The sequence below is a fragment of the Rutilus rutilus genome (genome assembly GCF_951802725.1).
Source record: "Rutilus rutilus genome assembly, chromosome: 2".
Classification (NCBI taxonomy): domain Eukaryota; kingdom Metazoa; phylum Chordata; class Actinopteri; order Cypriniformes; family Leuciscidae; genus Rutilus; species Rutilus rutilus.
In genome coordinates, this window is record NC_140210.1 from 34,840,516 (window position 1) to 34,853,181 (window position 12,666).

At 36.0% G+C, this 12,666-nt stretch overlaps 3 protein-coding genes across 4 annotated transcripts; 1 reads left to right on the forward strand and 2 right to left on the reverse strand.

Annotated features, from left to right (window-relative positions):
- Nucleotides 1-700: 700 nt before the first annotated feature.
- Nucleotides 701-6,317, reverse strand: ndufs8a (NADH:ubiquinone oxidoreductase core subunit S8a). 2 transcript variants are annotated; one of them, XM_084401749.1, is made up of 8 exons: nt 6,187-6,317; nt 5,140-5,222; nt 4,357-4,413; nt 4,174-4,239; nt 3,885-3,974; nt 3,610-3,782; nt 3,313-3,441; nt 701-1,535 (listed from the first exon to the last, which is right to left on the reverse strand). In XM_084401749.1, the coding sequence occupies exons 3-8, from the start codon at nt 4,397-4,399 to the stop codon at nt 1,404-1,406; spliced, it is 633 nt and encodes a 210-aa protein (XP_084257875.1). In that variant the 5' UTR covers nt 4,400-4,413; nt 5,140-5,222; nt 6,187-6,317; the 3' UTR covers nt 701-1,403. The 2 variants fall into 2 exon arrangements, with proteins under 2 accessions (XP_084257875.1, XP_084257876.1); XM_084401750.1 differs by lacking the exon at nt 6,187-6,317 and adding an exon at nt 5,553-5,857.
- LOC311285884 (galanin receptor 2b) lies at nt 5,708-9,699 on the forward strand. Its single transcript, XM_084401747.1, has 7 exons — nt 5,708-5,866; nt 7,387-7,526; nt 7,626-7,815; nt 8,787-8,925; nt 9,012-9,176; nt 9,274-9,352; nt 9,446-9,699. Coding segments are annotated over exons 1-7 (927 nt in total). The 5' UTR covers nt 5,708-5,865; the 3' UTR covers nt 9,659-9,699.
- Nucleotides 9,700-10,345: 646 nt separating this feature from the next.
- tmem187 (transmembrane protein 187) lies at nt 10,346-11,396 on the reverse strand. Its single transcript, XM_084401748.1, has one exon. The coding sequence runs from the start codon at nt 11,304-11,306 to the stop codon at nt 10,542-10,544; it is 765 nt and encodes a 254-aa protein (XP_084257874.1). The 5' UTR covers nt 11,307-11,396; the 3' UTR covers nt 10,346-10,541.
- Nucleotides 11,397-12,666: the final 1,270 nt, after the last annotated feature.

Below are 12,666 nucleotides of genomic sequence, written 5' to 3' on the forward strand. Positions count from 1 at the left end.
TTGAGTTTAGAGTTGCAGTGTGTCCCTTTCATTTGTTTATGTAAAAATAATTATGTTCATGAAGGACAAAAGTAGCAAAATTGGACAGTATGAAAATACTTCACAATGTTAAAAGGAAAAAAAGTTTTTTTGTGTGTGTGTGACTGGGTATGTTTATGCATAAACCCAAGTAATAAAGAAAATCTACCAATATGGATGATAAATTCAATATCTATGTTACTTAATGACACTTCTCTCCACTAACTAAACAGAGCTGGCCATATGTTCTGTTAAACTAAAAAGAGAAAAAGTCATTATTGGACCAAGTTACAATTTGAAAGTTAAAATCTATAGACATTTCATTTACCTGTTGAGAGTGTGTTGACAATATGTGTAGTTGGATCGTTGAGCTCCAGAAAACCAGTAATGAGGAGGTGGCTTTGACAGTTACAGATTTGAAAACAAAAAGGCGGGATTAAAGATCCCTAAACTCTATTTATAATAAAACGGTTCTTCAAGACGACATGGTTCTAAATAGAACTGTTACTACATGTAAATAACCATTTTTTTATGGTTTTATAAGACAACAAAGATTTCACATCCCTTTAAAAAGACATTCAAAGAAGCAAAAAAGCTGAAAAAACTTCATCTTAAATATACATCATTTTTATGAAGCTGTCCAAAATATTTCAATTTAAAAAGAAGAGGCAGGAGATTGTGAAAGATTTGGACAGAGCATTAATTTATTATATACGGTACACAAGTATTTAGTCTTTGTACAGTTCTCACAAGGACAAAAAAATATGTTTTACCTGTAAGGATACAATGTGAGAAACTCAACACTTGCTGAAGTGCTTTTGTTTGTTACAACTCTTTCTTCATTTAAACCCACTGGATGGTCAAAATATGAAAGGAAGAAGGAAGAAAATGGGGAGGATGGATTGACTGCTGCAAAATGAGAATATAACATTGGCCTCAAAGTAGTGCGTCATCCTTTGTGGTTTTCGAGAACAACTTGGTTCTCCTGCCATTAGACACTTATTACACAACTGACCTCAGTTTCTGTGTGAGGTTGTGCTGAATGTTCAAAGTCAAAATGACAGCTGTAGATGTACAGAGAAATGTTTTAATGAGAGGCACCACTTCAAGGCTGTTGTATTTTTTATTATTATTTAAATGTGTGAACTTAATATCAGAACTGAGCATCTATTTGTATGCCCAAGTTGAAAAAAAAAAATTCAAAAAAGTATGTGCATCTTCAGAAAAGAATTCAGTCCCTGGGCATTGAAAAGGTGCACTCAGCACAACTGTAACTGTCTAAAACCAATTCTTCCTTATGCAATTGAAACTGTGATTATTGGTAAGAGAGCATGTTGAAGACTATATTGTCACTGTGTTGAGATGAGACAGTCCATGAAGCATGTTTATCTGTAGAGATAGTCAGCTTGAATGTTGGCAGCGATCTCAGCCTCCCACTTGTCTCCATTGTTGAGGAGCTTCTCCTTATTATAAAGCAGTTCCTCGTGAGTCTCTGTGGAGAACTCAAAGTTGGGGCCCTGAAAAGACAGAGGAGTAGAGGTAAACATGAAATTCAGGGAATCTGGTCATGTACAATGTAATATGGCAAATTAATTCATGCTTCATCTTAAGCATGTACACTGCTTATTTTCTGCAATATTTGCACATGTACCCGCTCATGCTGTACAATATTACCCTGGTAATCCAGAGTTCTCGCGAGAGCACAAGTTGAATTTGCCCAGCGAGTTACTCTGGTGTCGAGTAATGATGCTCATTAAATATGCCCCTCGATCTGAGCTGCACCAATCACATCGTGTTATCTGATATAGGCGGGCCAGAGGCGAGATGACGACAGCGCTGCGACGTCGAAGTCATTAGTAAACATTGCAAGATGGCTATGGATGAACACCAGTTGTTTGAAACAGCTTTGGCCGCTACAATGAAAAATTTTGACTTTTTCTCTAAAAGAGGAACAGAAGACGGCGCTCGCATTGTTCCTTTCCAAGAAGGACGTTTTTGCTGTTTTGCCGACCGGATACGGTAAGAGTATAATCTACCAGTTAGCTCCACTGGTAGCTAAGTGTATGGGGTTTATTGTTGTGATTGGTCGTAGTGTTATCCAATTGCGTGCAGTGAGATTTTCAAATGCATGCCTGGTGCCGCCCCTCGAGCTGGGCGATTTTCATTAGTCGACGCCAGATCATTAATCTTTTAGATTTAGGTCTGGATTTCCAGGCTAGCACAATATCACAATACTCCTCCAAATAATTTAAGGCACATTGTATAATATACACTAATGTTCAAAAGTTTGGGGTCAGTAAGATTGTTTACAACAAATTAACGCTTTTATTAAAGCTGCAGTCCATAACTTTTGGCGCTCTAGCGGTTAATAAACAGAACTGCATGCGCCTTGCGGCAGAACAATGTAGCCGGAGCTACTTCTCTCTGTTTATCTATGACGAGTCACACAGGTAGTGGGCTACTCCGCAGTCTAAAATAGTCAGAATATAAACGCTTATTATAGGTGTTCCATAGTGATTCAGGATAAGACAAAAAACACAGCTTGGAAAATGGATTCATGATGTACTCGCTTATAAATTTTGAACACACAAAAAGTTACGGACTGCAGCTTTAAGCAAGCATGCATTCAATTAAAGATACAGAAAATTACAAAAGATATCGATTTCAAATAAATGCTGTTTTTTAACTGTCTATTCATCAATGAATCCTAAAAAAAAAGTATCACTGTTTCCACAAAAATATTAAGCAGCACAAATGTTTTCATCTTTGATAATAAAAAATAAATGTTATGCAAATTAGCATATTAGAATGATTTCTGAAGGATCATGTGACACTGAAGACTGGAGAAATGATGCTGAAAATTTAACATCACAGGAATAAATTACATTTTAAAATATATTTAAAAAATATATAATTTTGAATATACATATAATTTTTATATAAAGAAAGTAATTTTAAGTTGTAATAGTATTTCACAATACTGTTTTCACAGTATTTCTGATCATTCGCCCTTGGTGAACATAAGAGATCACATTACAAAAATCTTACTGACCCTAAACTTTTGAATGGTAATGTATATCCTATTCGTTTTTTCTTACTTTATTTTTTATATTGTGCTGTGCTGTAGTATCTCTCTGACAGCTCTAAAAATTAATTTTGAAAACTTTTTTTTCCACAGATCTCCTAGAAACCAATTCGAACACCTCTACTTTAAGGCATGTTGCCTGAAAACCCATTAAACAACCTACTAAGTGACGGGATGAGCAGTTGAAATGTGTGCTGCTAGATGCTCACCTCTACAATAGCATCCACAGGACAGGCCTCCTGGCAAAAGCCACAGTAGATGCATTTGGTCATGTCTATGTCATAGCGCGTTGTTCTCCTGCTGCCGTCAGCACGAGGTTCTGCCTCAATTGTAATAGCCTGAGTGAGAGAATTTGGGTGTCCCTTTGCATACATTACTTTAATTTTCTTGTAATTACTCTTCCTATTCACTTGTGCAAATAAATAAACATACATGCAATTACTGCTTGTCATTACAGTGTCATGATATATCAGGATGAACAAGGGCAGTTAGAAAAAAGAGTGTACCTGGGCTGGGCAAATGGCCTCACAAAGTTTACATGCAATGCATCGCTCCTCTCCAGAGGGGTACCTGCGCAGAGCATGTTCACCACGGAAACGGGGAGACAGAGGGCCCTTCTCAAATGGGTAGTTGATTGTGGCAGGTTCACGGAAAAGATAGCTCATGGTCATTCCCAAACCTGCATCAACACAAATATCCGGTGGTTCCTACTTTTTCTGAGTAAGCGGGATTATTTGTATGAAGACTTTATGGAAGATAAAAGGCTTATGTTGTTACTGACCTCTGAACAGCTCTGTCCACAGAAGAGTCTGTGCGGCACGGTCCGTGATGGACTTCATATCTGTGGCATCTTCCTGATTATTGACATACTCTGCATATAGAAAAAGTGAGTAATAAAATTTAAATCATGAGATATAAACTCGCAAAAATTGTGAAATAAAAAGTCACTATTATCTTTTTTATTTTAAGCGGAAACATGGTTCCATAAAACCGTGATGTAATAGGAAAGGGTTTTATTATTAGGAACATATATTAGAGTGGATCCTGTTTTTGTACTATGAAATACTTACTTATCCCTGCTCTGTGTGCAGACAGGCTGAGAGGCCGTGCAAGACATTGACTGGCCAGAAATGACCCTAAGGAATAAATACATAACATCACACATCTGTGAGCCAAGACTTTATTTTGATCACCACATATTAAGATATACATAAATGCCACTGTATTCGTATGCTTCTATTTCATAACCCCACCTGGCCTTGATACGGTGTAGACCACACGTAACGCAGCAGACATCTCAGTGAGGTGCACTGTAGGTAATAGGGACAATAATAAGGTAGAATGGGTTTTTTCATGTGTATTTGCTCAAGTTACAACACTGGACATTCTAATGGACATCTACTGACAATTTTTAAACATCGAATTAAAAGATAAAATAACAATTTGGCAGTTACACAAAATAGTGTGTCATGAATTACTTCCCCTTACAGAACGTAAACAAAAACCCAAAACCATTAGTTCCGCTCATATCGCGAGGTAGCAGATAAGTTACATAAATGTGGTTAATTTGAGAACCACACATCAATTATCACTAATTAATCTTTAGACAGAATGTAATACGTCCATAATCATGCATTAAGCACTGTTTGGACTGTAGGACTGCAGCAAGTGGCTTAGGACACGAACTCAAGCATGTCAAGCAGACTAGCTTTCGACACATTTACTACACAGTTTCATTAAGACATCAGTGTGTATTTACATATTTAATCTTTGTATAATTATCTGTAACTCAGTGTTATTTATTCGAAGGCAAATGTTGCCCGTGCAGTGTTTGTAGTAGCTTAACCACAGGCAGATTTCTCAAGGACTTTCAATGACTATACTGCTATTATTCGTATAACCTTTAAACCAACATTTGACTTCTTAATATTGAATTAATCATATCGGTTGCACAAAATGCGTTGCGTGCTCACTCAAAAAAAAAAAAAAAAAAAGACAAAAAATACAGTTGAGATTAATAATCAGTTCGTACTCACCGGACAGTCGCTATTTGGCCTTCTCAACCAGAACAGCGGACGATTGAGGAAATGCACACGGAGAACGCCGGAAGTGAGAATCTCTTACAAAATATAAGACAGAACAGAATTACAAATACAAAAGATACTAAATTAAAATATTATATTAAATTAAAAATAATATATTTAATAAAACGGCCTTTATAAATAGATTTGGATTGTTCCACTATCATAAAAGTATTCAATAATGTAGTTCAGGACTTGTCATATTATTTGAGAAATTGTATAATATGACATTTTATTAAAATTAACAGATCCTTCACTCAAACATTTTTTTGTTTTTTGTCAACATTGTTTCAGCATTGTACAATGATAATGACAACATAGTTTTGAAAATATGTTCAGAGTTCAGACAGACACGAGTTATACACTACATTTTTGGGTTATGCAGGTGTTTAAAGTCCTAAAATGAAGATTTCTGTGTAAGGATTAAACGATTTCTCTTATAATGCTCTGTTGTACACAACCATTAGTGCCGTCACTGTGAAAACGGCTGAATAAGTGTTCAATGGTTAAAGCTTAATGAAGCAGGTTAAGTTTAATTAAAGAAAGCTGTGACGTCTGTCCTCGTGTAATCAAGGTGTTCAGTGCTCTCGTATCACATATCCAGAAAACAGCCGAGTGTGAAGCTTTCCTTTTTCTATGCTAATCGTTGGGTTTATCTGTAGGTCTCTGCTTCGGTGACAAAGTAAGTTAGCCACCTTTAAACAAAATTCTCTGTACCCTAATATTCTGTGAAGGAGAAATAAAAATTAAATGTGATATGCTGTTTTATACACTTAAAATTAAAGTTTTTTTTATTTATTTATTAGGCTAGCATTGATGGTTCCTTAAAGAACCTTTAACATCCACCTATTGCACAAAAGGTTATCGTGGATAACCTTCTTTTTAAAGAGGTTTTCAAGTTTCTTTGGCAAACTCAAAATCACTGTGAAAGTCTCCTTTTGAAAATTGTATTTAGCCTTCAGGTTGATGTAGACTATAAGCAGGGCTTGACTTTAACAACACCTGCAAAATGAGGGTGGATTTCAGCAGTGGCTTGTAACACAGTTGTCATGATTATTCTTAGTTTCACCCTCATGGACTTTTAGTTTGTATCCTTCAGTCACATGTCTCATTTGTTCTCAGTTTGTCTCCTTGGTTACTCATTGCATTCTAGTTTATTTATATGGTTATTCATCAGTTCCCTCACTTGAATCACCTGTGTTAATCAATCATCTTTGTTTTCACTTAACATATGCCTGTGTTTTAGTTCTCATTTGTCAGTTCTCGTTAATGCTTATGTTCAGTTTGGTGTAGTTCTCTTTCGTTTAATAAAGTCTGTTCACTTTTATCTTCATCTTCGCATAATACTTAGCCAAAGTGTCACTCTAGCCACTTTGGCGGGTTGAATTTTATATATAATATACATTTTTCAATTGTAGTCTTTTAAAAAGGCATCTGAAATAATAAACTAGGCTCAGTGTAGTGTTGTCAAAAAATATTAGATGCATAAATATAAATATCTATACATATCCATACTGAAATATCTGAAACACTTCCAATACTAGTTTTCCACAGAATAGATACTCTCTCATCTCTCCGACAACGAGTTGACACACAAACCCTGTGTCCCTTTACTCACTCGTTTAATTTGCTCCGGATGAATATTGCTGGTGTTACATGGGTTGATTTTCTGCGTTGGATTGCGCATAATTTTAATAATTCCCACAGATTTTGTGTGCGCACATAAAGGCGCCATTCTGAGTAATAAATGTAGTTTTTATTTTGCTACTTATTGAGCTTAAACAGTCCAAAACTCACAAAAGAACGACAGAATGCTAGTCTTGGCGAGTATTCATGTAAAACACAGTCAGTTGTTTTAACTTTCAAGTGAATGTAAACCGTTGAGAAAGAAAACGCATGTGTAACAGTATAATGGGTCTGTGTATCAGGTCTTAAAGTGACAGCAGCTTAATATACCTGCTGCCAAATTATGAGAAAATATTCAAAATGATCTATATGGCAGTTTCCCCACATTGTATCGATGTCAAAATTGTGGCCAGTGAAAATGCAGAGTGGCTAATAACTTTGGAAAACAACTATAGCCACAGTCGCTGATGAGCAAAACAGTTAATGTCAAGCCCTGGCTATAAGTATGTAAATTGCATTGCTAAACTGATTCTTGATTCCTAGAATCTGTGAAAATAAGTATCTTATTCCTTTCAGTGAACACTTCAAATAATATAACGGAATCAGAGGAGAATTATTGGTCGGGAATTGAGAAGTCTGTTCTCGCTCCCATTCTCACAACTGAGATGGTACTGGGTGTTTTGGGAAATGGACTGGTTCTGATAGTTAAAATAGTGGTAAGAAGAATGTATATTCTCTTTTCCCCTTAGAGAATGTTTTAACATACAATGAACTACCTCATGCCTTGATTTATTTTCTTTTCTGCTTTCTCACAGTGTAAAGACCATTATCAGTGTCTTTACTGGCTGCCACTTTTCAGTCTCACGCTCTCAGATTTCTTCTGCTCCTTCCTCGTAATCTGTGGCTCCCTCTTAGCTGTACTGGGTGATGGTCAGATTTCACCTTGGTGTGAGGTGGTGAGCCTGCTAAAGTTCACCTTCATCACCTCTTCCATTGGAAGTATAGGTATGGCTGACATTGAACAATTTATAGAGTTAATTATAGCTCTATGGGATATCTTTACAAATACTGCTTTCATTGTCATTAGTAATAAAGGACAATAAACAGTCCTTTTTGTACTGAATGGGTGCAGACAGGTGCGTTGGACACAGGATATATTACGAGGAAAGATTAAATAATCTTGCACACAACCATAGCTTTCATTTATCTAACAAAAGTAATGTGACCTTCTTCAGATATTCAGAAAAGTTGCTGTTTTAATTAATACTTCTTACAAGCAATACCAGTGTTTGAGATTTTTCTTCTTTCATTATAATTAATTAAATTTAATTAATTAATTAAAAGGGTAAAATTCTTAGAAGAAAGTAGAAAACAAAATTATTCTGAGAGCTAAACTCCTTGTTTGAGACTTTAAAAAAAATCTAAATTATCTATATATAAAACAGTTATGTCACATTTATACAATTCTTTTCCTCGGCTTGGGATTTTTTTCTTCTTTCATTATTATTTATTTGGTTATTTAATTTTTATTTGGTTATTTAAAAAGGGTAAAATTCTTAAATGATTAAGGCAAGTCTTTGAACGTCATTTTCAAGTATTTTTTTAATTAAATTGAATTAGAAAGCGAAGTTATTCTGAGAACTAAACTCATCGTTTTAGCCTTAAAAAAAAGAAAAAAATTCTATAAAAAAAAAGTTATGTCACAATTCAGACACAAAAACAGTTCTCTGTCCTTAGCTTGGGATTTTTCCTCATTCGTTATAATTAATAATAAAAAAATGTTTTATTATTATTTAAATATTTAGTTATTTAAAAGGGGTACAATTCTTAATATGATTGAAGCAAGTCTTTTAACTTTCAAAGTTTAAAAAAAAAAAACGCATTTAAATTAAGGTGAATATTCTAAACTCCTCCAAGTTATCTATAAAAAAAGTGTTATGTCACAATTATAGCATTCTTTTCTTCTTTGTCCTCAGCTATTCTCTGTGTTCAGAGATTTATGGGCATTCCTTCCAAAGGTAAAATACTGTCTATTGTCATGGCAGTTGCATGTGTGGCATCATGGTGCATTGGAGCTATATTTGGAGCAGTGCCAGTAGTCTATGACTGGATAAGGTGGGTAAAGATGCTCAGAGATAATACTCCAAATACTGTATATGCATCTACATAACTTCTCACTGTACTCTGCGTCCCATGTTCAGGTATGATCCAGCTGAAATGCTGTGTGCAGTGTTCTGGGAGAGCAGTTACTCTGACATGCTGGTTTACATCCTCTGTGCCTTCTCCATCTCCATCTTCATCCCATTCCTCCTCATACTCTGCTGCTCCATCCTGACTTGTGTAGGCTTTGGGAAAGAGTGTTCCAGGTTTGTAGAGTTGGAAGTGGTGAACACAGAGGTTTTCATAAGGATTTTAAGGTAATTTCCTGTGATATCAGTTTGCACGTTTTATCTGTTTGTATAGCAAGGATGACCTGTCCTCTATCACGCCACTACTGGTGATCTTTTATCTGTTCTGCTATGCTCCATTTGCTGCATCTGAGGTGAGAAAAGAATGGAAAAATCTTGTGTTCTGTGTGTTTTTCAGTGGCCTCTCTGGTCCATGATAAAAATTCTGCTCATTCTTGTTGTCCTAGTTGGTTCTCCTTGGAAGGCTTGATCTGTCCCCGTCTCCTGAATGGCTGAGATCACTATCATCAGTAATGGCGTATCTGGACTGTTGTTTAAACCCATTCATCTACTGCACAAATAAAGACTTCCGAGAAGCAGTATTCATTCTGTTCTGGAAAAAAAGGAGATCGACTTTTTCAGAGCCAGTGCTGACTGGGATTACAAAGCTTGAAATATGAAGATTATTTACAAGCAAAAAGACAAAGTTTTTTTTTTTCTTTTTTTTCTGTGCAACACTTTGTAATGCATCATATTATGATTTTTAATTATAACAAATGATACACTTTTCTATGTGCTGAGATACCAATATTGCAGTGTGTTTTTGCTCGTTGTTTTTAATGAGTCAAGTTAAGGCAAGAATAATACTAGGCTGTTCATTTGTATATTGTGCATTTACATTCATTTTTAGACTTCAACTTAAAAACTGGAAAATGAGACTATTAGGAACTTGCATAAACTTTTAGCAGTAAGATGTACTGTTTATATATATATATATATATAAAGAGAGAGAGTAAGTTAGGTAGTTAAGTAACAAACATATAGCCTAATGAACAGCTGCATTTGTATTAACTAACCTTAACAAAGAAAGATGAACAAATACAGTAACAAATGTATTTCTCATGGATAGTTCAACCTTATAGTAAAGTGTTACCAAAATATATAGCATGCATATATATATATATATATAGAGAGAGAGAGAGAGAGAGAGTTGGTAATAAAATACTGTATTATAGGAATTCAGTCAAAATAGCCGTTACATAAATGGCTCATGTTTTTATATGTTAGGAGAAATATGCCCCCTTTAAAAAAAAAAAAAAACTAAAAACAACAAGGATTGCTAAAATGAATCAGGAAGATGAAGAAGATCATCAGATCAGTGTGTATTTACAAACTCGTTGATCACATTAAAGTCATTAGACATTTGTACAATCTGTAGGCTGTCAGTGTGACATGATGTTACTGACAAATAATACAAAATATAGCATATGTTCATTGCCTTATTATTCGGTTGTATTGTGTTCACAGTACGTAGGCTACTTATTAAATGACATGTATGAGCATTTATGAAGAGCGTTTTTGTGCATTTTCACAAAGGCGAGTGAGAAAACAAAAACTGTAATGAAACTGCAGAATGTCACAAACTTTGGACCAGAAATGTCCCGTGAGATTTTCAAACAGCCAGTACTCTGCAAGAGAATGATCCAGAAGCTTCAGAACCACGAAACCAGCGCAGGACAGCACCGCCAACCACAGGTAGCGCATGGACTGCGTATCTCCGTGGCTCATCTGCGCTCGGACGCCTTTGAACACGGCGCAGGAGACGTGAAAACCCAGAGCTACCTCAAACCCTCGGTCGTGAAAGAGCGCCAGGCCATAGCTGAGGATAGAGCACGATTCGACCATTAAAGCGTAACGAGATGACCAGCCTTGGTCAATGACATTACACCACACCAGCACCCACGCAAAAATAGGTAAAGTGAACCACTGGTCCAAAACAGCGGGCGCGCGCCGCAAGGTGGCCAAGCGGACCCACTGCACCGGTCCATATGCGACTGCCATGAGCGCAAACACGTCTTTGGTGTAAGCGGCTCCACTGCTGTTTTTACTGTCTGACATTCGTTGCAAGAGCCAATAGATTCCCAATAATATGTATCCTGAATTTATCAGACAGTTAAACGGCATGGCCAGGAAGGCAGGGAGATCGTCTACTTTCTTCTCCGCATAGTGATCATAAGTGACATCCACCAAAACTTTGTCGAAAATGTGAGTGTTTGCAAGCGCTATGCAAAGCAGGAAGGGCACGAGAACGTGGGCGACCGCTGACATCGTAATGTTTTTTAAAAAGAAATACAATTCCGTTTAAAGCGACAGCAAGAAAACATGTGGGATATTGTGTACAAAGTACAAAACAGTGGTTGTGTTCCGCAATCTAGATCACGTGACGACCACTGTAGGCTTTCATTGGTTGCCACAGTGACCTTGGAACTCTCTGAATTAGCATACAACCATTCTACTATTTTTTTCATGTAGGCTATACCATAGACATAAAAAATAAATGTATTTATTATGTCTATGGGCTATACTGTGTACACTGTAGGCTACAGTATGCACATTTTCTATATGGAATAGCCTTTATCCTGATGAGTCTGACTTTCTGCATTTGCCAAAATATGCAGCCAAGAACACTGTATATTCCAGGTATACTTTCACTTACAAAAAGATGATAAAGACATTTACAAAAATTTGGATTGAAATTGGATAATGATCATAAGTGATCCCTAACCCTTGTTGTAAGCCTAAACTTGACATTAAATGTAAACCTGGCCCTCAAATCTGATTGTTTGATTGGAATGTTGTTCCAGTATCCTCTGAATGGATCCTCCAGAACATTGTACTTGGTGAAATCATCTCAGTTTTTCATTCATTCATTCATTCATTCAGTATGCCAGTAGTTCTCCCCCAGGGGTCTCTCAAGATGACTTAATAATAATAACTTAGACAATACAACAACAACAACCAAAAAATTATTATTTTAATTAAAACTGTCAAAACTACAAAACCGGTCTTGAACAAGGAAGCCAATTTTAAAATTGTGATGAATATACATTTTTAGAATATTGACAAACTCATAAATATTTAATGGAGTTGAAATGTACAAAAATACAAAATATTTTTTAAATCCTTATGAATCACGACAAAAGTCATGGGGCCTTTGAATATTGTTGTGGACAATGGGGGACCTTGGTGTCAAAAAGGTTGAGAACCACTGCAGTGTTGTAAGCATGTGTTTTCACTGGCGTGGGTGTGTGTATGAGCACATATCTATGTGTGGAAGTCATGAATTAGGGACATCATTTACAATCAAGGATGCAGTTCAAAGATCAAGTGGAAAGAATTTCTCAGATCACTAGACTTTCCTGTTTGTCAAGATTGTGTGACCAATGTGCTTCCTTCTAGCTGGCAAGATCCAAGTTCAGAAAGATTCTTTAACATTTCCAGTCAGGATTTTCTTTTTCTTGAAAAAATCTTTAAATGTTTCCTGCTTACATGCAGTCCAGTAAAGACTAGAGATATGTTTGATTATGAAAAATAACATAACATCAAGACACATTTCCTTCCTCCATGTGTCCACATTTCCACATTTTGACAGTTTAAAAACATTTAACAATTTAGTCTCAATAGTACT

Bases quoted from the DNA above. Each gene is read 5' to 3' on its own strand.
- ndufs8a (XM_084401749.1), bottom strand. From the start codon at position 4,399: ATGTCTGCTGCGTTACGTGTGGTCTACACCGTATCAAGGCCAG. The intron at 3,975-4,173 runs GTAAGTATTTCA...TTCTATATGCAG, and splicing joins TGCACACAGAGCAGGGATAA to AGTATGTCAATAATCAGGAA. The intron at 3,783-3,884 runs GTCAGTAACAAC...GTGTTGATGCAG, and splicing joins GTGGACAGAGCTGTTCAGAG to GTTTGGGAATGACCATGAGC.
- LOC311285884 (XM_084401747.1), top strand. The intron at 7,527-7,625 runs GTAAGAAGAATG...GCTTTCTCACAG, and splicing joins TTCTGATAGTTAAAATAGTG to TGTAAAGACCATTATCAGTG. The intron at 9,353-9,445 runs GTGAGAAAAGAA...TTGTTGTCCTAG, and splicing joins CTCCATTTGCTGCATCTGAG to TTGGTTCTCCTTGGAAGGCT.
- tmem187 (XM_084401748.1), bottom strand. From the start codon at position 11,306: ATGTCAGCGGTCGCCCACGTTCTCGTGCCCTTCCTGCTTTGCATAGCG.